We start from the raw sequence: 25694 nt of genomic DNA, 5'->3' as shown, positions 1-25694 counted from the left end.
ATTTATTTCAAATCATCTTAATAGCTAAATGATTTCCCCGCTTCTCTTCTTGAATTCCAATTTAATTTACTGTCACTACTTAACCTAGATAAGGATAACTTGTAAAAAAAAAAAGGCTATGAACTTGACTTTCACAGCATTTGTTACAAAACTATTTAATTTATGCGCAATTGGCATTGAAGCCCAATCTGAATCATTGATTAAAATTGCCAAATTATCAGAAGAAACTAGATTATGTACTGGGCTGATCCATCAACGTAGCCCAAGAATTCTCAGAGGTCTGCTTTTTAAATTGAGAATAAAGGCGGCGCCAAAATACAGCGCTGTTTCCGACCATTAGATGTAGTAATCATCGGAGGAATACTCCCTTCAATTTTATTTGCACGCATATATTCGTATGGCATTCCATCAAAAAGTGTAATTGTGTTATCAACTAGAATTGCAATTTGAGCAATAGGTGATTTTAGAATACCTTCTCAAAAGACCGAGTAGTCAACAGAACAGAAAAAAAGTTTGCTCCCTGTTGATTGACGGTTGCGATTGACCAGAAAGCTTAGTGCCATAATTTGACCAGTGGTGGAGTATCTAGCATGTAACCCAGTCCGGGTGAACTTCAACAAACCCCTTTCATGGGCCCATTTAGGTTGATTGCCAATGTCAATAAATGTGATTAATAGTTTTTGGGATCTGAACACAAGCCCTGCTGATAGAGCGGTTGCAAAATGGATTCTTTCCAGGAAGCAGAGATAACCCCAGAATTGTACATTTTTGTTTAAAAAAAAAAAAACTTCAAATGCTACCCAGTAGAGTGGGATTTGGCTTTAGGCACAGCAATTAGAATGTTTTTCAGACCTGGACCCCTAAAGTAGCGCCTTCATTTTATTAATAACGCGCCATTCTTGGATATCATCGTATGATTATTAACTCGGGATGCATGAGTGAAATTACTAGCCTGGTGATTGGAGTACACTTTTGATGTAAAAGGCTCCCAGACATCGAAAGTAATATTACAAGCATAAATATTAGAGCAAGAGGTAAGGTAATCCCGGATCCAATTAAAAGCCAAGAGTGCCTCATGTTTGTTTTTTATGCGTTCAATTAGTTGTGACCAAATATATGCACGCCTGTTTTTTATGTCACATACTTAATATCAATACTCAATTTTTTTATTTTAAATTGCATCTCCGGTTAAAGAGATTAGTGACTTTAAGATGCATGCGCCATTCCCTCCTGTTCTACCGTTTTGCATAAGTGATTGACCAGTCAAATCTTGCTTATTTATGGCAATTCTTTTGAAATTCATTACAAGATTTGTCATTAGATAAGTATTCAGAAAGAGCTACAATCAAATTCCTCCAATTTGACAAACATTGCATTGGAAAATTGTAAAATCAGTAAATTGCGAAGATATATGCTACACAAAATCGGGGAGCTTTAAAAGAGCCAACTGTTTTAGTTGGTTAATGATTCCACGGAATTTTTCTAATATTTGTTATAATTGGAAGTATTACTAAGACTCTGATATATTTATATAAACTCAAAATGGAGAATTGTAGTCTCTTCCATTCGGCAACTAATTTCAGAACTAGAATAACATTAGAAATTAGATGTGTGGACTGTAGGTGAGATCCAAGTGGTAATTTATTGATACTTAGGTTAACTGACGATGTAGCCTCGTTTTGGTTCTTATCGTAGTGTAGGTGTTTTGCCAGGAGACTACCCATGCCAACAAGCATTTGTTAATCAGACTATCTGACTGACAAGCCCCAGATTCAAACCTAATTGGGCCTAATGTGGTCAAATGGAGGACCACTGTGGTCCAAGTCAGTCAAGTTAGTGCTGATGTTGCAAACCCACGTTCAATGATCTGGACATGTCTCACGGCTTCATGTTCAGATGGTGTCAGCATATCGCAACATCATACAACCACTCCAAAACTTTTAAAAGTACACTCACTGATTGCTTCTGTTGGTGGGAACAAGCATGATGCTGCATAAGCGGAGGGAAGTAACGGGTCACGTTGTGGTCATGTGATGTAATAGACGCAAAGTAGCATGTGGTATGCTAAGAACAGAAGCCTGAATGCTGGAGTTCAGGATTTTCCAAGGTCCTTGTGTAGACCGTGTGTCATTTTTGCCTCCTCGCTATTATTTTTGATCCTTAGGAACCGACCTTAAAAATAGGGCGAAGAACAGGGAAAGGCGGTCTTGTGGATAACATGGCCATAGTTCAGGAAGGGCCTGAATATCTGAGATGCGCTACAAGCTTAATTGGCTGTTCGAACTTCTGGCCAAGAGAAAATCCGGGGACTCCTGGCCCAATATTGGGATGCTTTTGCTGTTGATGCTTTGGGGGGTGAATGCGATGCTGCAAACTCAATTTCCTGGGGGACTCAAGGATGCAGCGTCGTCTTAACCCAGTTTGTGAAACACAGCGTGGAGGTCGTACGAGTAGAGAAAGCAGTACGTTTTCTTTGCATCTTCTGCTGGGTGGCCAGCTCATCTATTTGGTAAAGTTAGGGCATGACCGAGATAGATGCTGGGACTTACCACTGGGTCTTTGGCAACATAGATGCTGAAAGCACCTTTGACCTGAGGGGACTACAGAAATAACTTTCCAATCACAGAGCTCTGGGGTGCAGAAATATAGGAAGGTTGTAGGGGATGTATCACCGTGCATAGGAAGTACTCTCACTATTAGATCACAACGTTGGAGTTGTCTTTTCCGAATCATAGCCTGTCGGGAATTTCAGGGTGTAATATGCATAGCACACAAATATGCACCTCCCATCAAGCTGAAGAAAAGAATTGAAAAGCATCCTGGGGTAATACTAAGTCCCTGCGGATGCAGCATTCTGTAGAGGTCCCTGGAGCACCTCAACGTGCGCCCTTTTTGTCCGTTTGCATGGAAGAATGAGGTTCACACCTTAGAATGCCAGGACCACCAGTGATGTGCAGCAGTGTTTCGAAGTAGAGCAATGCCTTCCAGAACATCCTTCTCTGAGTTTGGCCATGACCAGCATTGCAGCTTCTCGGAGGTCCATCGTGCAACTGAGATCGAGGAGCATCAGATCATTCGGAGTGCTGTCCTGAGATGTAACAGGGTGAGGGATCTGGAGGTCGGGTTTGAGGGCTGTGTTCCTCTTTTGGTGAACCATGTCTGTTGAAGGTGGACCTCTAGACTGCAGGGATTCTAGCAGCTATGCCAGTCTTCTTTACAATAGAGCTATGGTGGCATTGCTTGGCACCTTCAAATTAATTTTCTTTAGCCCAGTAGAAGTCCAAAGCCTCAGGTTGAGGCCTTGCGCAAAGTTGTGGTGGCTTCAAGCTGTTCCAGTGCTGCTCGTTTTAAGAAGTAGAAATAGTTCATCAAGATGGGGTAGAGGCCTGTGGCCACAAGGGTGGAGGAACCCACTGGAGGAACCCTCTTGGAGTCATGTTAGCATGATGGTGTTTATGACCTAATGTTGGGTTGCACTCTGGACTTCAGTTTACAGCTTGGAGTTCTGCTCTGCTTGTCTGCAGCTCCAAACGGTTTCACCACGAAGAAGAGTTGAGACCAGAAGTTATTTGCGGGTCAGGGATTGGCTCTGAGACTCTCAATCGTCTATGGGCTTTCTGCTTCACCCTCTTGCGTTTTGAAACGTATCCGAGTGCAGTGTGTTTTGGTGCACAGCTTGAATCTTTATTGAACGACAAGCGTTATGGGACTGGCCTCCTAAGTTCATGCCCATAGAAATGTGGATAGTATGTTAATTATAGGAATGGTGTGAAGGGTCCCACAGTCTATCTAATTCAGCTGTGCATGTAAAGGATCACCGGGCAGTGATCTTGGAGTAGCAGGTATCCTGAGCACGTGCAACACACCTACCGCTGTGACATAGACGCTTTACCTGTGTGCAGTTGGTGGTACTCCTATCTTGCCCTGTTGTCCCTGCACAAAATGTGAGTCTATTAACCGTGTGAATATGGAACCCAGCTACGCCTAGAGCAGAGGGAGTTTACAGTTGTTCGAGTGTCTGCACTGCGTATGCCATGTGACCTACAGGGTTGTAATCGCTATCTGCAAGCCATAAGCAGATATCAGCTGTTTAGGCCACATGATGTATGTGGGTGGTAGGCGTGAGAGTGCCAATCTCTTGCTATCTCTTCTGTAGTTCTGGGCTGAACATGAACGGGTATCCCAGGGCTTTAGGCACAGTTTGTTGTTGCACGCTTCTTATTGACTTGCACTTCCCACCTTCTCTGTTCTGCATATCTGAGGACCAGGTGGGGTTGAGTTGGAGAGGACCCCAGAGTGTGTTGTAGGCCCATCATTGTGATTTCTCAGAGGACTAGGTCTGAGTTGCAGGACAGTGACAGACCACTGGTTCTCCTTCCGGGATATGGTTGCACAAGATGTCACTACCCTGGGGCTCCACTGTTCTTGGTTAGATGGAACCGAGATTTGCCAGAGGGCAGAGTGTTGAAACCTTGACACCCTAGCTCCTATCAAGGGCAGAGTGAGTGAGTGAGTGAGGGAGGGCAGGGTCTGTCTGTTGATAATTAGTGATAAAAAAAAAATGAGAAGTAGGCCTCTGTGCTATGGAGGGAATGAGTAGGCTGTACCAGGCTGTACCAGCATGGGTGTTTAACACTTTCCATGCTCATGACGAGCTGTGCTCGTCATGAGGCACGGTTGAGCTGTGCTCATGACGAGCTGAGCTCGTCCTGACCGTTGGAACGTTCACACACGGGGATAATTTCCCCGCTGTGCTGAACGTTCCAAAACGGGTGTGGTCGTGACGAGCTCTGCTCGTCATGAGTGCAGCTCCACTGTGCCTCATCACGAGCCGAGCTCGTCACAAGCACAGCGGCGTCGCGCGCGGCCCCGCCCCCCCCCCCCCCCGCACAGCAGATGAGAACTCCCCGCATCGAAGGGGTTAATGAACCCACGCTTTGTTGTGCCTGCATGAAGTTGAATTAAGTTTTTTAGCAATGCTCTTTTCCATGTGTAAAAAAATATACAGCACAATCCACTCCCTGGAGCAGGTTTGAAGATGGTCCTTTCTTGGTCCTTCCCTGTGGAGACTGGCTGCCCCACTCTCTTGATATCTTTTGGTTGGTTTACTGTCATTTAAGTCTCTGGTACTTTTAATCTTAGCTTATTTTGATGATTCGTAATCGTTTCCCATAGTGTTGTGGGAAATAAGGTCCTTTATTTTTTTTTCAAAACTACACCTTTTACACCATGGTGTTATCTTAAAGGAACACAACTTTCTGTAGCTGAGCAATTCAGGGTTTATATACTTCGTTTTTTCTGCATCTAGCTGCCTGCCTTCCGGTCTCGTGTTTTTATTTGTTATAGAAAACTTTCAGTATTCATTTCAGAGATCTCCCTATCCAAACCCTACACAAGTGGTACCCTTAAGAGTCACTTTTCCAGAATATATAAAAGAAAAACAGGAAAGAGGATATGCACATTTTTAAACTTTAGCACCTACATTGACTCCTCTCAACAGTTGGTGGGCAGTAAGTGTGGTGGGTACTGTTGTTAACAAGAGGTCCCGAGGAACAAGTAGTTGTTTTGCTGGATATGCGCTACTATTCAAGTACTGTGGTTTTGGATGGAAAATGTTCTACCACAGGGGTAATTTTGTGACTATCCTCAAACTAGATCAGTAAAGTGAACTATTGCCCTGAACCATGTGCAACCATGACCTTGCCCAGCACTAAAACTCTCCTGACAATGCCTTGGCCAGATCATATGCTAAAGTGTTGAGGTTCCTCGGGTACTACCACGTACTGCCACATCTTTAGTATTCTACTAAGCACTGGGCTATTGACAAAGCTGCGATTGTTGATGCTCACAGTTATCCTCTTCCTTGAAGTTGTTTATAAGAAGTGGGCCAACAATGAGGTCCACCTCCTTGACAAGCTGTGCTGGCAGTTATTACCATCTTAAGTTTGCTTTTTAAGAACTTTTCACACAATGTGTACTTTTGATGCAATTTTATCTTTGGGACTCTATTAAATGTGTTTTATGGCCTTATAATTTGGAGTTGGATTGCACCAGTAATATAGCACCTGATTCCAAGTTCGTTCAAACTAATTTCTCACTACCCAGTGTCTCACTTTCTATTGCAGGTTCGCGTAGTCCTTCGTCTTCCAAGAAGCCTCGAAACCGCAGTATATTTCATTCGCTCTTTTGCTGTTTATGCAATGACGATTCTGAGCCCCTTCCGGTCAACAATAATGCACCGCTCCTGGTGGAAGAAAATGGAACAGTCTCCAAGGTAAGACACTTTGGCAAAATTAGACGAGTTGTTGCTCTGAGCCTGTTGGACAAGCGTAGCCCGATCCTTGAAGTGTGTGTTTGTGCATTTACGCCTATATTATCTAAAGGCTTGCCTGAACGGTGTGGTCACCAGACCCTTCTGGAAGGTTTGTTGGTATCTTGGCTTGGCATGGGACCTTGGCCTTGTTGGTATTTTGTTTCAGTATTTGAGACACCAAGACTTGGGCCATCTAATCCCGAAATCGCAGGATCTCTGGCTTCTTAATGGGATGCAGTCCAGTAGTAGGTTATGGAGATCGATCAGATGTTTCTCCATGATGCACAGAAGATTCTCGCCTCTCGATACAATCTGGAACCCTCAAAGTTCAGGTGATATTGTTAAATATTCTCAGGCCCAAATGACTCAAGTTCCTAGATTTTAAACATAGTAGCTAATCCTTGGACAAGGTTGAGTAACCAATGATGTGATGTTTTACGTTAAATCAAATATAGATTTTTACGAGTTCCAGCCTTCATGGGTGCACAAGATTAGCTCCCAGGTGTCATTGATTGTGAACTGATGCCCCTCCTTCTATATATGCCTCGCGCCAGGAAGGGGTTTGCCATTGTTCTTCTACATTGATGTGCACATATGTTTACAGATTGAGTCAAGCGACAACGAAGGCCCAGTATTCCAGGTGGTTACCGGGTTAATTACAGGGAAGATTGGACGGGGTTCCCAAAGAGTAATTTACAATATTTTATCACTAACGAGACCAGTAAATTATACATCATTCAATAGTCGGGAAGAGAAGAGATGTGTCTAGTCAAAGTAAATTGTATATCATAAGATTAATGCACATAAATCTTAGATTCTCGTTTTGATGGTTTAAGATAGTCGAATACTCGAACACTGTATTCAAAAGATTAAGCAATGTAGAATACGAAGCGGTGACCAGTGAGTAACCAATGAGTGAAAACATAATAACAAATACCAAAAAAAAGTCATAATTGGCATTAATGAATTAAAAGGTGTATCCAGAATATTTGTGATCCACCGAGTGAGGAATATCAACATTTCAACCATTATTGCCCACTTTTTGGACATGGTCATCTTCAGGACAGATGTACAGAGCCACTTAAGAGGGTCACTTGGTGCCTGTTACGTTGAAAATGTAGAAGGGTTTCTGGATGACACTGCAGGTCAAAATATTTGAAAAATAGATGCTTTTTGTCGAGGTACATCGCCAGCAGGAACAAGAGCATAATTGGATGCCAACCCCAATTGTCAAAAGTATATATAACTCGTAAGAGGAATGGGTGCTTTTTAATGCGTTTTTATTATATTTTCGTTTTTTGTACCTACTGGTCACTGTGCCATACCCGACCTGTATTGATTTTCTTTTTCTTTATTTTTTTTCAAATACACCGTTCGTCACCATTCGTCTGTCCTGATGTGCCAAAGCAACTACATAAAAGATAAATGTGTAATAAAATTGTGATATATATAATTGACTTTGACTACGAAGGTCCCTTCTCTTCACTTCCACGAATGATGTTTCATTTACTGATGGCCTTAGTAACTAAGTGATGAATTATTGTAACTGACTCCTTTGGGACCCTGTCCTGTTTTGCTTTCTCCTATGTTTTCAGTGCCAGCAGTCTTTCACTCAAAGGAGAATGTGGCTAAATCATTCTGATCTCCTCCTCCCCTAATGACTTGAGAGGTAGATGTGTTCCTCTGCAGAAACATTTTATTATGGTTCAGGTTCATCACTGCAGCTACTCTTTCTTCCAAACAAAGTCCTAGTGCACCGCGTGGCCACTTCATGGGGTGTCTTGTAAGAATTGTGTTCCAAATGTCTTAGAAGTAGTCTATGTTCTTGAGAAGATGCTGATAATCGCACTTCTTGGAGGGTAGAAGTATCCAATCATTATAGTTTATCATTGTTAAACATTTAGGAACCTCGCTGATGGCAATCGTGGTGGATAATGGAAATTAGCTTATCTTTATCCGGTGAGCACAATTGATAGGAAAGATGTGAATCATTCCATGGTCAAGTTAGCTATCCAAGGCCTGATGTGCGGCAGTCTTTGCAAGGTGGTGTGGTCCACTGTGATACATGAAGAAGACCTGCCCGGGAGGATCCGCGCTGCTGCTGAATTCCCAAGTGTTGACGCCTTGGCCTCTGTGGTTCCACCTCTGCTGTGCTCCTCTTGTTGGTTTCATTGGCTTTGCACACAATGAATGGATTTGAATATATAATGAGTACACTTTCAGCACCTGTGGCATTTTAGAAAATTTATATGAAGATGGATCTGACAAATTTGCTATTTCAATACATTCTTTAAAGCGTTTTCACGGGGCTAGAAACCCCCCTAGAAGAGGTCTGACTTAATCACTTTATTAAATCACTACAATTTAAATAAGTATTATGCCTAAGAAGTTTGAGCTCAAGATAGCTCCATATTATTTGTAGCATCTGTAAAAGATATTGGTCTGTGTTGCTTTATACTAATCTTGCAGTTATTATGGAACTTCAGCAATGCCAGTTCTTATGACGTCTTCCTGGAAAGAATCGGGGTCAAAGGTCATGTCTCACTTACTTTTTTTCATTAAGGTCAAAAGATATGTGATGTCACTTCAGCCACCCCAGGCATTTTCGATGAATCGACTCCCCAATCTTTTTCTGTTGCTCATATAATGACTGCTAATCACCACTGGGTATGGGCTCCCAAGCAGCAAGGCCAAACCCTGCCTTTAGTTCTATCACAAAAAAAGATGCCAGTGCTGCTCATCTGAATCCTAAGAATATTATTTCATTCTACACATACGAACAAAACACCATGTGAGAGGAGTTTGATTATTAGAATCAATCTTTCTAATTTTACATTTTATTTCAATTTATATTTTCAATTAGTTTTTTGACATTTCAATATTTCAACAAAACATATGGTGTTTTGTTCGTATGTGTAGAATGAAATAATATTCTTAGGATTCAGATGAGCAGCACTGGCATCTTTTTTGTGATATAGCTCATATAATGACAGCTGTACTGTAAAGCCAGACCCAACTAGTACATCAGATCAGGAGACTTCACTGAAAATGTCTAAATGACTCCAGTTCCACAAAGGTCTCTTAATGTAGCAATAGATTTATTAATGCTTTATTCTAACAAAGGTCATGTTGTGGAAAGAAGTCTTGCATGGATATACTGGAATCTGATATCTGTGAAATAAATCCCGGATTACCAGCCTTCGAGCCTCCCAAGCTCGGCTTTGCAAAATCACTTTATTACCGACCATGGGTCTGTTGCTTTTCTCTAGACCTTCTAAAAATAAATATTTAAATCTGAGCTACTTCCAGCTGTAAATGTGCTGGAGGATTGAACTGCAAAAACATTAGTGCAGGAGATGGTAATATTTTGGCAAAGAGTTACAAATATCTGCAATTGCAATCAATGATTCACTTTTCAGACATTTTTAAAATGTGCACAAAAGCCAAGGTATGATCCACTAAACAGATGGGGAGTTGGAAGAGGGAGCTCCTGTTTAATATAACTAGGAGTCGCTTTACTTCCAAAATGGAGGGATCAGATGATGCCCTGACAAGCGAAGGGATGAACAATCCAAGGGATCGTTCTAAACTTGCCGATCAACTATATATTTTTGTAATCGTAGTATTCTGTATGTGCACATCGTGGTCTTCTTGGAATGGCATGATACTCCAGCAACCTCCAGCCGGGTAGCAGATATGATAGCGCAACATCCATAGACCATCTTGAAAAATGAGGATGGGAAAAATCCAACAGTTCACACCCAAATTGGGAATGCTCAAAACCAAACTGAGAAGGAGCAGAGAACGAAGTCAGTAGTTTATATTCATACAATGGTAGACTGGGATACAGGATAAAAATATAAGCAAAATAATCCTATTTTAATTTCTAGTCAAAGAGACTAGGCCACCGTCTATACTATGGCAACACAATCTACACCACAATCTCCATAGACTCCTACACATAGACTAGACCATCCAGAACACCACCGCAAGACTCGTACTCGATCTCCCATGCTGCACCCCCATCACGCTGCACCTCGGGAATCTTCACTGGCTCCCCATTCACAAGGACAGCCATTTCAAACTTCTCACATGCACATACAAAGCGCTACACAACACATGACCAGAATACAAGACCAGTCGCATACACTTTCACCCACCCATCAGACACCGACACAGGCATGGCCGGTACAGGTAAGAGCGGGGGAGGAGCAAGTTGACATACAACGGGCTAGGGAAAATAAAAAAAATAAAACCACTTACCTTGCACTTGGCTATGCAACGAGCGCAAGGTATGTGGTTTTATTTATTTTATTTTATTTATGCCGTCACGTCAACTACCCTGCCCCACCGATCTTACCTGTACTGGCTGCACCTGCACCTATGCTTTTTCACTCTGACTCGCACACACTCCCGCATCCACAAAAGTTAATCTGGTGGTCGCCCATTATCCTACATTGTACCTCCGACATGGAACGACCTCCCTCAACACATCAAAGCCTCCTCCTCACGTCTCGAGAGCCGCAAGAAGTAGAAGACCTGGATCTTCCTTGGGGACCACACACCTGCCCAAGCGCCTGGTTGCCCTCTTGAGTGATTAGTGCGCCATACAAATCAACATAACACATACTGTGAATCCGTCCTCCATTGAAGCCGATACTATTTCAAAACTAAGATGGAAGAGACTGAGTAGCAAAAAAACAAACTGAATACTCCTAATGCTGCGAATATTCGAATTCATAAGACCGGTACGCCTAGATTGTTCCCTATGAAAACACCCCGCTCAGAAGAAATGAGGGATATATAGGGGTTTGGGCCATCATTCTATTAAGGAGGTCCTTTTCTAGCTTGGATTGGTATAAAAGATGCAGAGCTTTTTGTTCCAACTTTCATTAGAATTATGGATGGGTCCAGAGAGCAGCTGTGACGCTGACATATCTACAAGGGCCATGCAGTAGTTCTTGATTGCACAGCTGAGACGCCAACATATCTACAAGAACCACAGAGTCCTCTTTGAGTGAAGAAACCAAACATCGCTCTACAGTTCTAGCTACCTTCAAGCTAATGGCTAAAGCCACACTTCTTGCCAACATATTTGAAAATGTCTTACAATTTCATGTCCACATAGAGCCCTCCTATTACCTGGATAATAATGATTTAGCCCGGTCAGAGTCACCGAGGCTTCTCTTAACATATCCGTGAGCCACTCTCAATACAGGCCAACACGGACAAGTCCTGTTTGAAAGGTCAACTGCATTCTGTGCCTTAAAGTCTTATTATAAAAACTAATTCTCATAGTGGGACCCTCTGGGGTTTGTTTGCTCAGGCAATAGGAAATCACAAGTATGTGTAGAAACATTTAAGGCACCTCAGATGTTTGCATTATGTGAGTTTCCACTCTTCCCCCATGTTGAATGCATACATGAAACAACTGACCAGTGTTATCTGAGTAATGTTCTTCCTCTGACACTTAAAGTGCAAAGTGCCCTCCTGGCTGCCCCGTCTTCTGCTATCGCTGGTGTGGTTTCTATACTGCCTAGGCTGCGTTGACTGTTGCTTCGTCTGCGAGTGCTGGTGTGGTTTTATGGTGCTTGGGTTGGGCTGACTGCTCCGTCATCTGGTTGGCTTTGTGTGGTATTTGCAGTGCCCTGGTTGTTGCATCTTCTATCGCTGGTGTGGTTTCTATGGTGCTTGGGTTGCTGTGACTGCTCTGGTATAAATTGGTGGTGTGGTTTTGTGGCGCTTGGGCTATGCGGACTGATCCATCATCTGTCACTGTTGATCTTTGTACAGTATTTGGACTGCACTGACTGCTGTGTCTTATATCGCTGGAGTGGTTTCTGTGGTGGCTGGGCTGCCCTGGCTGTTCCGTCCTCTGTTATCGCTGGTGGGGTTTCTGTGCTGCTTGGTCTGCACTGACTGCTGCTTCGTCTGCTAGTGCTGGTGTGGTTTCTGTGGTGCCTGGGCTGCCCTGACTGTTCCGTCCTCTGTTATCGCTGGTGGGGTTTCTGTGCTGCTTGGTCTGCACTGACTGCTGCTTCGTCTGCTAGTGCTGGTGTGGTTTGTGTGGTGCTTGGGATGCACTGGCTGCTGCTTTGTTGATCACTGGTGTGATTTGTGTACCACTTGGGCTGCCCTGGCTGCTACTTAGTCTGCTATCGCTGGTGTGGTTTCTATGACCATCTTGCCTCCAACGCGAGTGGTCGCTCCCCCCGCTTCCTCCCTCACCTGTGGTATCGTAGCGCTTACATCTGCTTTGGCTGACTGGGCACTGTAATTTTACTTGCTAGCGCGCACTTTTGCTCATTTATTTTCATAGCGCTTTGGCTGAGTGTGAACTGTTATCGCATTTACCGTGCAGTACCTGTGATTATATTAGCTGCGCACTGTCTGCATTGCATTGGCTGTGTTGATATTTAAACTGTGTCACGATCTGCACTGTCTCCGCGCACGAACTCGCTCCCACCACGATAGTAGCGGTAACATCTTTTGGCCCTCATAGCGCCCCATTGCTCCTTGTTGTTGTTGTTGTTCGGCCATTTCCCAGGTTGACCCGAGCCCTCCCTCGACCTTGCTCCCGCCTCCCTGCTGCCCCTCCCATGCTCCGCCCCTCCACTATCCATTTATGACTAATGATCCAACGCGCAGCGTCCACGCGCAGCGTTCGCGCCCCAGTTGCGCCGAAGGTGCGCCAAAGGTAAGCCCGTCTACGCCCGTCCGCGCCTGGACTGCGCCCAGCGCCCGTCCCCCTGCTCTATGCCGCTCCCAACCCCCCAGAGTAACTTATGATGCCGCTACTCTCCTCGCCCTCAACCCCGGACGCACCCCACTTTGCTGCGAAGCTACCCCAGGACGTACCCACGGCCCATTCTCCTGCCTCTCCTGTAAGTTCAACTGCGTCAGGACCCTCACCAAACACACTTCCTCCACACACAGCTCCGAACCCAATGACTTGAAATGCATCCTACTGAACACCCGCTCGGTCCACAGACATGCAGCCGAACTCTGGGACCTAATCGACACTGCGTCACCCGACATCGCCTTCCTTACTGAAACATGGATGAATGCATCTTCTGCCCCCGACATCGCCATAGCCATACCGGACACTTACAAGATCATTCGAAAAGACCGCACCAATAAAAAAACTGGAGGAGGCATCGCCATCGTCCATAGAAACACCATCAAAATTACAACCAGCTCTGACGTAAATCTTGCAACCGTCGAACACCTCCACTTTCAGATCCACACCGACCCCAGGACCACACTTAGAGGAACACTCATTTACAGGCCCCCAGGCACCCGATCTCAATTCAGTGACGACATCACTGACTTCGTCAGCCCGCACGCCCTCGCCTCCGAGAACTACATTCTTCTAGGAGACCTCAACTACCACCTTGACAACATTCACGACAACAACACCACCACCCTTCTGGACAACCTGTCCAATCTCGGACTCAAACAACTTGTTGACACCCCCACTCACATAGCCGGACACACGCTCGACCCTATCTTCACCTCCAGCAAACACATCTCCTTCGATCATACTACAGCCCTCCACTGGACGGATCATAGCTGTGTTCACTTCAGCTACAAAACAACCCTGACCCACAACCGTCTACAACCCATTCCCCGAAGAAAATGGAACAAAATCTCCACCGAACAACTCCTCACATCACTCAGCCAAAACACTCCCACCCTGGCAACGGACCCAGACCTAGCGGCCACCAACCTCAGGCAATGGATTACCCACAGTGCGGACGAACTAGCACCCCTGTAAAAACACCAGTCGAAATCATCCAGCAAAAAAGCTCCCTGGTTCAATGATGACCTTAAAAAATCCAAGAAGACATGCCGCACCCTGGAGAAGAATTGGAGAAAAGAACCAACTTCAGACAACATGGACTCCCTCAAGACAGCCACCCGCAAACACCACCAACTGATCCGATCCGCCAAGAAATCAGCACTTAAGAACCGTCTCGACATCAATTCTCATAACAGCAAGGAACTCTTCAATATCGTCAAAGAATTCACCAACCCTCCCGCAGCATCCAACGACATCACTAACTCCCAAGACCTCTGCGATGCGCTATCCTCCTTCTTCTACAACAAAATTGCCGACATCCACAACAGCTTCAAGAATACTCCCAATGACCAACTCACCCCACCCACTTCAGATCCCACCCCTCCAACTAACTACCTCAACTCCTGGAACCCAATCACCATTGAAGACACCATTCGCCTCATGAACTCAATCCACTCTGGCTCACCTTCTGACCCCTGCCCCCACTTCATCTTCAACAAAGCTGACTCCATCATCGCTCCCCAACTCCGAGATGTCATCAACTGCTCCTTCGACTCCGCCACCTTTCCAGAAATATGGAAACACGCCGAACTCAGCGCCCTTCTGAAAAAACCAACAGCAGACCCCTCAGATCTGAAAAACTAACGACCCATTTCCCTACTCCCTTTCCCGGCCAAAGTCATCGAGAAAGCCGTCAATAGCCAACTAGCAGCCTTCCTTGAATCCAACAACTCACTGGATCCCTCACAGAACGGCTTTCGAGCCAAACACAGCACCGAAACCGCCCTCATTGCGGCGACCGACGACATCCGAGCACTCCTAGACAACGGTGAAACAGTGGCCCTCATTCTACTCGACCTCTCCGCCGCCTTCGACACTGTCTGTCACAACACCCTCATACAACGCCTCAACAACATCGGCATACAAGGAAAAGCCTTGGACTGGATCATCTCATTCCTAGCCGGGAGAACACAGAGAGTCCGACTCCCCCCCCATTCTACTCAGAGCCCACCGAAGTCATCTGCGGCGTACCTCAAGGCTCCTCACTCAGTCCCACCCTCTTCAATGTCTACATGAGTCCCCTCGCCTACATCGCACGTCAACACAACCTCAACATCATCTCCTACGCCGACGACACCCAGCTAATCCTTTCCCTCACCAAAGACCCCAACACCGCCAAAAACAACCTTCACGAAGGTATGAAAGAAGTAGCCGAATGGATGAAACAGAGCCGCTTAAAACTCAACTCAGACAAGACGGAGGTGCTCATCCTAGGATCCTCCCCCTCAGCTTGGGACGACTCCTGGTGGCCTTCCGCTTTGGGATCTGCGCCCACACCCACAGACCATGCACGTAACCTTGGCTTCATTCTAGACTCCTCCCTCTCAATGTCCAGACAAGTCAACGCCGTATCGTCCTCCTGCTTCAACGTCCTTCGCATTCTCAAAAAGATCTTCCGCTGGATCCCCCTCGAAACAAGAAAGACTGTCACCCATGCACTGGTCACGAGTCGACTGGACTATGGCAACACACTCTACGCCGGAATTACAACAAAATTGCAGAAAAAACTCCAGCGCATCCAAAACGCATCAGCGAGACTCATATTAGACATCCCGCGCCGAGAGCACATCTCCGGTCACTTAAAAAACCTCCACTGGCTTCCCGTCAACAAAAGAATTACTTTCCGCCTTCTTACCCACGCACACAAGGCCCTTTATAATCTAGGACCCGAATGCCTCAACACCCGACTGTCCTTCTACTATCCCACCCGCCAACTAAGATCATCCAACCAAGCCCTCGCCGCAGTCCCGCGCATCCGAAAAACCACCATGGGTGCCAAGACCTGGAACTCACTCCCCACCCACCTCCGCCTTACTCAGAATCACATCTCCTTCAGAAAAGAACTGAAAACATGGCTATTCGATAAAAAGTAAACCCCTCCCTCCAGCGTCTTGAGACCCTCTGGGTGAGTAGTGCGCTTTATAAATACCTGAACTTGAACTTGAACTATGGTGCTACTGCTGATCTGGCTGCACTTGGGCTGACTCCTCCATCATCTTTAGCTGGTGTGCTTTCTATGGTATTTGTAATGAGCTGGCTTCTACTTCGCCTATCACTGGTGTGGTTTCTGTGGTGGTGCGGCTTCCCCTGTCTGGTTTCTGTGGTGCTTGGGCTACCCTGGCTGCTGTGTCTGTCGCTGGTGTGGTTTGGCTGTGGTGCTTTGGCTTCATTGACTGCTCCGGTGTATATCGCTGGTGTGGTGTCTGTGGTTCACGGGTTGCCCTGGCTGCTCCGGTGATTATTGCTGGTGTGATTGTTGGTGTGGTTTCAGTGGTTCATGAGCTATTCTGGCTGCTGTGTCGTCTAACACTTGTGTGGTTTCTGTGGTGCTTGGGCTGCACCTGCTGCCCTGGGACGGTGTTTAGCCCCTATACCACCCTGCGTGCTCCACTACGTGCCGCCTGTAGTATGAATTCTATAGCGCTTCGATCACCCAGGATGCACCAGAAGCCACATCCATGTATTAACCTCATGTATTTCTCTGTCTTTTTACCAGACTGCTTCTAAATATCTTCTTCCGGAAGTTAAGGCTCAGGACTCTGGGAAGATCTGCGTCGTCATCGACCTGGACGAGACTTTAGTTCATAGTTCGTTTAAGGTCAGTTTTATGATGCCCAGAAGAGGGTACTATTTAAGCATAATTGTGTCATAAGCTGCAAGCCCTCTCTACAGGGCATTCCTTTCTCTTCGACCCTTAATTGTTCCTCTTCCTTCCTCTATTCTCTATTCTTTTATCTTGTTTGTTTCTTTTCTTTTTTTCACGCTCTCCTCATTTCTGATTTCTCATCCTACTCTGTCCAAAGCCTCCCATTTTCCTTTATTCTCATCTTTTCCTGTTTTCAGCTGCAGCCACTCCAGTAGAGCGGAGAAGCACTACATTCCTCCTCCCCCACCCCCCTGCAACCACCAGCAAATATAACGATAATAAAGTGGGTTTTAAACCCGTTGTATTATTGTTTTTTATTTTAATCCCCTGGACCTGCCCCCAGGACTCTAAGGAGTCTTGGGGTTGGTTCCAAGAGATGACCCTGCTGGTGGGGGAGTGGTGGGCACTCCCTTCACTGCACATGAGGTGTGCTGTCTCAGGCCGGCTAAACCGTCATGCGCAGTGAAGCTCTCTCCAGCCCCAGCAGCATTGCTTGGGTCCAGCAGTGGTTTTGTAAGGTGTCCTGTGCCCAGTGATGTGTAGCAGTCGTTGCATGCTTGTCCAGTTTGTGATGCATTGTTTGTTGCTCCGGGCTGGTAAGGATACTGGCTGATAGGTGTGACCAGCTGTAGTTCTGTCGTGTGTGAGTATAAGAGGGTCGTACAGTAGAAGTGAATTATTATGCAGCCTGTCTTGAACTTCAACGGGCTAGAGTACTTTTGAGTGTTAGGGTGTTTGTAAAGGCCAGTAGGGGTGTGTATGAATTTGCATTGGTTATCCCATCCAAGCTTCGAGAGACCGAGAAGGTGTTTGAAGGGTTTGCTAACATCCGGAGTTGTTCCATAGCCGTGGACTGTATTTGTTCTCAAAGGAGCGATTCTTGTGCCAGGCTCTATCCCAGGATAGTCAGCGATGGTTCTTATACTGGAAACAGTCCTGCTCTACATCGCCTCTCAATGTTTTGAAATTTAGGCCTGCATCGAGCCCCAGAGCTTGGCGGCTAGTACCCAGAAAGAGGAGCCTTCTGTGGACTTCTTACTTTAATGAAATATGACCATGCGTGGTGCATGTTTGGAGAGCAGTGTCCTACTTTTTGTATTGCTTAAATTCATTTTGTAGTTTTTGGTCCTTTTTCTAGTAAATCTCTTTGGACAATGTGCAGTGCATACAACCTTGATCTTCTAGTACAGGGAGCCAGTGATGATGATAAACTGGGGGTGCCGAAGCATAGGCTGTTGTCATAATTGAGCATAGTGATCACACAAGGCTAGATTGAAGCTCTTGATGGTATCCTGAGTGAGGAAAGTCCATCACATTATTTTCACTGTGTTGGAAGTGCAGTTTCTGATCTTGTTGACATGTGGTATTGGGGTAGATCTGTCTCAAAGGGTGCCCCTAGCTTTTTACCTCTCTTTATGTAACTGTTGTGGCAGAGATTTATCTTATGCCACGTGGCAATAGGCTGCTATTTGTGCCATTAGGTCATGATCTCTGTCTTTGCGGCATATAGCTCTAGGTGATTACTCCTCATCAATGCATTTAAGGCTCCAAGACAGTCATCATGTCTTGACGTGTGGAGTTCTTTCTGGTATTAGGAGGATTTGCCTATCATCTGCATAGTTGTAGCGGGTGATGTTAAGAGAGGAGACTCCTGAGGAGTCGCCCCAGTTTTTGATGCAAGAGGCTGTTGTGAATGGTGGTAAGTTTACCAAGTTTTCTGTGTCCATTTCAAAGCATTTTCAGATATTCCACGATGGCGGAGCCATTGTAGTAGTGCCTGGTGCTGGACAGTGTGAAATGATGCTAAGTCCAGAAGCAACAGGACAGCCGCTCCATTCCTGGCCACTCTGAAGTTTAGGTTGTCTAGTCAAGATTTGAGTACGGACTCTGCCTCTGCCTGGCCGGAGTACAGATTGTGGGAGTTTTCCACACAAAAATTGAAATTTGCGTACAAACAGCTCTTTCAAATATTTTACTTGGATATGGACCATTAGATACTGGCCAGCAGCTTGTTGGCTTGGATGAGTCCAGTTTCTTCTTTGAGTGGTGTAATGGAGGAGGTTTTAAACTCTGCTGGCAATGATCCTAAATCCAAGGACTTGTTGAATACATTTCAAGCCCCCTCCCTTTCGCAGATTTTGCACAGAAGATTGTTGGTGGTGCTGGGTCTGAAGGTGATCCCCATAGCCATCTTGCGTTGATGATGTTGGTGAATTGTTTCACTGAGATGGTGCTGAGGGCATTGAAAGGTGAAATATCGGTAGTGTCCTTTATTGTGGTTCTACGGTATCGTTTGAGGTAGTTTTCTATATTTTCAATTTTCAGGGTTAGTTCCATGGATATGTTTTGTCATGGAAGGCTTGTGATCATGGTATTTCTGTGTTGTTGGCACACTAGTTTGTGGAATGCTGCTTGAATCTTGTGGCGTTCCTTAGATGGGCAGTCTGCGGCAGTAAATCTGCCTTTGTGGTTAGATGACTGCTGTGCAGTCGCAGTGATACAGAGCATGTGATTGTCTTTTTCAACCACTGATTTCCTCCACTTCTATTGTATGCAGAGTTGTTTCATTCTTCAAATGTCATTAATTCATGTGTTTGTCATCATGTGGTTAACACTGGATGTGTTGGTTGGTAGTTTCTGGTTGTCCAGGGCAGGGGGCATTCTGCTGTAGAAGGCATGTAGATCTTGAGGTCACATATGGATTGGGACTTTTTCTAGTCGAGAGCTGAATTTTCGGAGTTCTAGTTTTCTCCATTGTCTGTATGTGCGTTTGTTCTTGATGGTTTCTGCTGTATTTTTTGTGCTATGGATGGGTATGTGAATTCTGAAGGTAATGATGTCGTGGTCACTCCACATTACCAGGGAGTAGCCGGTCACTGAGGCATGTTCCAGAGAGGCAAATGTGATGTACAATGTGTGCCCGGTGGAGTGAGTTGGAGTAGATGCAATTTGTTTGTGGTGGAAAGCCTCAAAGTTGGAGGTGATTGTTTCTGTGACTGTTAAATTGTTCTTCTCAAACCCGATGTTGAGGTCTCCTAGGGTGATCTGGGATGGTCTAGGTTGGGGTGGTTTAGAAAAATCTTGGTCACTGGTTATGTAGTGAGGCATCTTTAAAGTTTGCTTTGCTGAGAAGTGAAAGCCTAAATAAGGGAGCTAATGGGAGTTGCAGTGAAGTGACATTGACAATATTTCTAGCACTTTCGTTTACGGATGACTGCTAGGCCTCCACCTTTTTTTGCTTTATGATTTTGTTGATGCCATTTTTAGGTTGAAAAGCTTTATGGCATGTGGGTGCAGAATCTTCTCTGAACCATGTTACTTTGATGAAGGGGAGGCCTGGTGTTTCTGAGAGCAGATCAAACATGTTGAATACATTTTTTGTCCGTAGACTTTGCATTGAAAGATGGACATTCAAGCTGCTAATCTGTCTCTTCTTGACATGATGGTGTTTTTACGAGGAGCGCCTTCATATAAGGGGAGGAGCAAAATCTGCAGGATCTGGTTTGAGATCATTTACTAGGTGCTCTGGCTGTGGCCTTGGGTAGAAATTGAGGTTAGTCTGTGGGTTAGAGAATCCTGAAGCTTGAGAGGTGGTTGTGGGTGTTTGTGGGAAGTCACTGCGATTAAGCTGTTCGGTTGCATGGTGGGTTGAATAAGGTGCAGTGGGTGAGGGGAAGAAGGAACGATCTGGTAACGTAGTAATCCTGTGCCTTCCCTTAACCCGTTCGCTGCTGCTGTCGGCCGTTGGACGTCGCGCGAGCTACCTCCCTGGTGCTGCGCACGTCCAACAGCCGACGCGGCCGCACCCGTTTCTTCGAACGTTCAGCACTGGCGCTGAACGTTCAAAGCAGAAAACGGGTTAATCTTGAACATCTTCCTGGCAGGTGACATTCTGAGTGTCTGCTGTTTGGAAGGACCTCTTCCTGTAAGTGTGTTGTCCTTGAATAAGTTGAGCAATTTAGATGTGGGTGATTGGATTTGTTGAGGTTGAAGCTAGATTGGTTGGTGGGGTGGATCTTGGTGTAAGTTCTTCAAGTCCTGGGGAGGTGGCGAATTATTTTCTTTGGAACTGGGAATATCGGGGTGCTACTAGTGTCATAATGGCAAGACTACTTGTATGCCATGTTGGCCCAATTATTATTGGGGGTCCTAACCTGTGACCTGCACTTGATCCCCAATCACCATGTTATATTTGTCCAATTATTTGTCCATTTCCTTAACATCACCTACCTAATTACTTGAAGTGTTTATCTCTTGCATATTTTGATTTGTGTACTTCGCATGTTGTTTCATTACCTTTTATCTACTTGTATGCCATGTTTATATTATCTTAATCTTGTGAAGCGCTCGGATACCTCTGGGTCTAGCCAGTGCTATATAAAACTTTTAAAATAAATAAATTATTTTCTAGAGATGAGTTTACTCACTGTGGAATTGCGATGGGTTGCACCAGGGCTAACTCTGTCTAGGTTATCTATTTGCAGTCTACAGCCAAGCATTGTTATCTTACTGTCTAGTAGTTGTATAGTGGTCAGAGATGATAGTTCCCTATAGGTCACTAGGTAACTGTATTCACCCTACGGATACGTATGGGGGTTTGCACTTGTGAGTAAACATCAGACAAATAAAGGCAGTTCCTACTAGGAACTTCAAGGGACACATTTCCTAAAAGCCTTAGCTGGCCGTCATTTTCCTTTGCGTATTACACTTACTACTCCATTTCTTTTCTTAATGAGCTAGTTAGTTCACCTTACCAAATAAAGTGTAGGTTGGATGACGCAAGAATGATGGAATATGTACTCTAATTTTGGGCTTTGGAATTACAGTTGTGGTTTAAAAACAATTGCCACTTGGAGTGACCGCAATCAATCAAAACTCTAGCTTATCTTAAATACTGGGATGAAAAAGTATTATGTGCAAATCTTATGCAATTATCATGAGCGAATCATCAGGAACCCCCCCAAAGATATTCATACTCTGAAAAAGAAATTCCCTTTGTGTGGTTGTCCCCATTTTTTGCTGAGTTTTGTTGCTGGTTTTAGACTCTGCACACAGTGACCCCACTGTCTAGTGCCCATTGTGTGTGATGCGACTCATAAAATTTGTAGAAATGGTACTAATCCTTAATTAGCATATCTATTTTATAAGGCCATAGTATATGGTATAGAAACAGCACCTATAGCATGTAAAGGTAAATGTCACCCGTGGACTGCAGCATTTATTGCGCCAGTCACTAGTGTAACAAGGAAAGCGTGACTTCAAACCTACCATTATAGCCCGACTGCTGCAGTTTAAACCTGCCACTGACCTGTCAAAAGAATCCTTTTGACAGGGGAAAAACCTTCATTTTAAAAGTGACTATGCCTCCGCTATGCAAGCCTTGTAGCCCAGAAGGCAGGGTGTGTTTGATTTCTAAGTGGGACATGTAGAAATCTGATGTTACGATGTCCCTGCAGTGACATGCCCCCGAAAGTTATTTTACCGGTCCTATGATGAAAACTAATCCACAGATTAAATTTTTTAATTCTAAATCTTGGGTTATAGTGCCAGCTAGAAAAGTAATTTAACCACTCTTTTAATATTTATTAGAAGCTCAGTTCAACAGCAAAGTTGGATTTTGAAAAACTATTTAGGGAACGTAGAGGTTAGAAAGTTACCTTTCCCTTTCTGAACCTCCTAGTCTAATGTACATTAGGTCTCCAGCATATATCAGCCAAGTGCCTGCCCTTAAAGAGATTTGAAAGGCCTCCCAGGAACTACACAATAGACCCTTTTGATTGACACATTGACCTGAATAGGCAAGGTGCCTCTTCTGAGCTCAGCCGGGCCTTCAGGGTGGGGGCAACTGTCTTGCCCCTCCTATGGGCACACCAGTGGCACATTCTGCCTGATGGATATGTCAGTGGCACATACAGAACTGTGTGCTCTTGAAAGAAGGCATCAAATAGATTCAGAACACAGTTCTTGTGTATTGTGTATCCGACCTGATTGCTGCGGGACCCCACTATTGTTCTACCAGACCTCTGTCTCCTGTTTTGTTGAGCCCACTGCCTGCTTCTAACTGGATTTTTGTGTTCGTTGTGGGAGGACACTGGTGATTTCCATTGCGCTCGCAGAGGCCAAGTTTAAACTCCAGCCGTCCTTGCATTGCCCGGGCACATGGCATTCTGGGTCTGTTTACAGTGAGGTAAACCCTAACCGACTGAAAAAGTGGGTATGGTGGCCCTGGGGAACTTATACCTAATTGGTTAGGCAGTGCCCAGGGGCCCCTCCAAACCACCAGCTAGTGCAAACCATATATGTGACACACTAAGGCACCCTCTTTAGACCCCACCCTGGACCTGTGGAGGCACAGAGAAAGGGCTGCAGCTTCTGTTAGAGATCTGTTGGGACACCTCTGAATCCTGGACCTGCCCCCACTTGTATCCAGGACAAAAGGTGGACTCCAGGGGTCAGTTTATCTGACCTCCTGTGTGAGTGCAAGGACACAGCAAGCTGTATACTGTATTTTCCCTAAAGTGGCCACATGACCACTAGCCTCTGGACTGGACCCTACTATTGGTCTTTTTGCCTGAGAGCCTGAAAGTCACAAATGTGTCTCCACTGAGGTCCTGAAGTGTACTGAAGTGTGTCCCTGTGTTGTTTTTGGGCACCAGAAGTTGTTTGAGCTACAGCTACAGTTTAAGCAGCGATCTGATCTGGAAGGATTTTTCTTCTTAAAAAATGACAGGTCCATTCTGAATTGACATTTTAATGCTTTTCGTCAAAAAAGTGACCAAGTCCTTTTCTGATATTCAAACATACAAACTTTTTGACTTCCAGACTTTCACCAGGACTAATCCACTTAGTGAGTTCGACCAGGGCTACATCGCAGTCAGCCTCAAATCGCTTCTTCGTCCTGTTCTCCACTGACCATTGACTACCATTGGCAATTTAAAAAATTCATATCTCTGGTTCCCTTTGTTGGATGTGTGTGGTTTTTGTGTCATTTTACTTACATTTTTTCTCTATTTTTCCAAAGTGCAGACGGATTTATATGGTAGTGTCTTTTGACTTTTTAATTTTGTTACTTTTAAATGCTTACCCATTTACTCTGTTAATCATGTCTGCTCTGTGCCATTGCTACCATGGTTTGAGATCAGGTTGAAATTATTGAAACTTTTGACTGGACCCAATAGGTCAGTGACTTTAATACTTATTGGTAGACTTCCAACTCCCCTAACTAACAAAATAAAAACTGGGCAATATGAGTACAGTACCTAATACGTAGGTACTGTACAAATTATTGTTTTGAGACTAGATATCATTGTTAATTAAAATGTTCGTGTCACAGTATCCCCCAAAGCAGTAAATACTGATATTGCTGCCTCTGTCCCAAAAAGGGAAGGGCACCCGGTTGACGCCAAATGGCATGTTGTTGCATTTTGTAGCAAGAACTGGTAGGTTTCGCATGCGCTGCTCACTTCTACCATCTAGTGGGCATTTAGAAAACTGCATTATGTTTTTGTTTCTAAGGGCCAGATGTAGGTAGGGTTTTACCGTCAACGGCCGAATTCGGCCGTTACCGACCGGTAAAAGGAATCTGAGATGTAGGGGGCAGAATCGGTAAATTTACAGTTCGGTAAATTTACCGACCGGTATTTTTACAGAATCTGTAAAATCGATATGTAGGTGGGACTCTTATGAGTCCCACAAGGCCTAAGAAATCGGTATTTTACCATCAAATTCAATTTGATGGTGAAATAACGATTCAGGTGTGCATGCGCATGTGTGCATGCACACCTGTGCCATATGACAGGCAGACCTGCCCTTAGGGCAGGTATGCCTGCCATATGGCCCCCGAACCTTTTTTGGGGGTGCTAGAGGGTGTCAAAGTGACACCCCCTGCACCCTTGCCAAAAATCGGTATTTACCGATCGGTAAATACCGACCGGTAATGCCCCATTCATTCCCATGGGCTTCAAAGCCCATAGGAATGAATGGAGCTTTACCGGTCGGTATTTACCGAATCGGTAAATACCGACTTTTAAAGAATCGGTAAATCCACATCTGGATTTACCTACATCTCGGTACTTCATATTTACCGACTCTTAAATACCGAATCGGTAAAATTCGGTATTTAAGAGTCGGTAAATATGATTTACCTACATCTGGCCCTAAATCTTTCATTTTCATTGTCGACAATGGGCCATATGTAGGTGGCCAAATACCGGTCGCAAAATTACAGATTCGGTAAATTTACTGATTCGGTAATTTACTGAATCGGTATTTACCGAATCTGTAATTTGAGATGTAAACAGTGCCACAGGGCCTTAAGGATTTGTTATTTACCACCAACTATAAGTTGGTGGTAAATAACGAATACCTGTGTATATGCAAATCTGTGCATGTACACCTGTGCCCCAAGGGCATGTATGTGTGTCACATGGCACACAAGCACTGATCAGGGGTGCAACAAGGTGTCAAAGTGCCACCCTGCCACCCTTGACTATTCGGTAATTTTACCGAATCGGTATTTACCGATTCGGTAATTGCCATTGATTCCTATGGGCCTCAAGGCCCATAGGAATCAATGGCACATACCGAATCGGTAAATACCGATTCGGTAATTTTTACCGACTATTTACCTACATAGCATTTACCGATTTGTAAATACCGAATCGGTAAAATTCGGTATTTACGAATCGGTAAATACCATTTACCTACATGAGGCCCAATGTGTTTTGTCTGGAAGGAGACTCCAGTTCGACCTCAACCAGTGCTCCACACTTCCTCATGCTTTGGCATTATTTAGGTCTGGCTTAACAGCGCACCTGTCGATTACCTTATGTGATCAACCTAAAAAAGCGCTTTCTGAAGTACTAAAGGAATGG

The 25694-nt window shown here is 44.8% G+C and overlaps 1 protein-coding gene across 1 annotated transcript in view; it reads left to right on the top strand.

Annotated features, from left to right (window-relative positions):
* CTDSP1 (CTD small phosphatase 1) overlaps window positions 1-25694 on the top strand; it is a 179528-nt gene that overhangs the window by 111186 nt on the left and 42648 nt on the right. Inside the window, exons 2-3 of the mRNA XM_078679241.1 lie at window positions 6126-6274; window positions 16672-16773. Of these exons, the coding sequence (XP_078535367.1) occupies window positions 6126-6274; window positions 16672-16773 (251 nt within the window). The remainder of the gene's footprint in view (window positions 1-6125; window positions 6275-16671; window positions 16774-25694) is intronic.

This window comes from Lissotriton helveticus, chromosome 3_1 (genome assembly GCF_964261635.1).
Source record: "Lissotriton helveticus chromosome 3_1, aLisHel1.1, whole genome shotgun sequence".
Taxonomy (NCBI): domain Eukaryota; kingdom Metazoa; phylum Chordata; class Amphibia; order Caudata; family Salamandridae; genus Lissotriton; species Lissotriton helveticus.
This window is presented reverse-complemented; position numbering and strand designations above follow the sequence as displayed.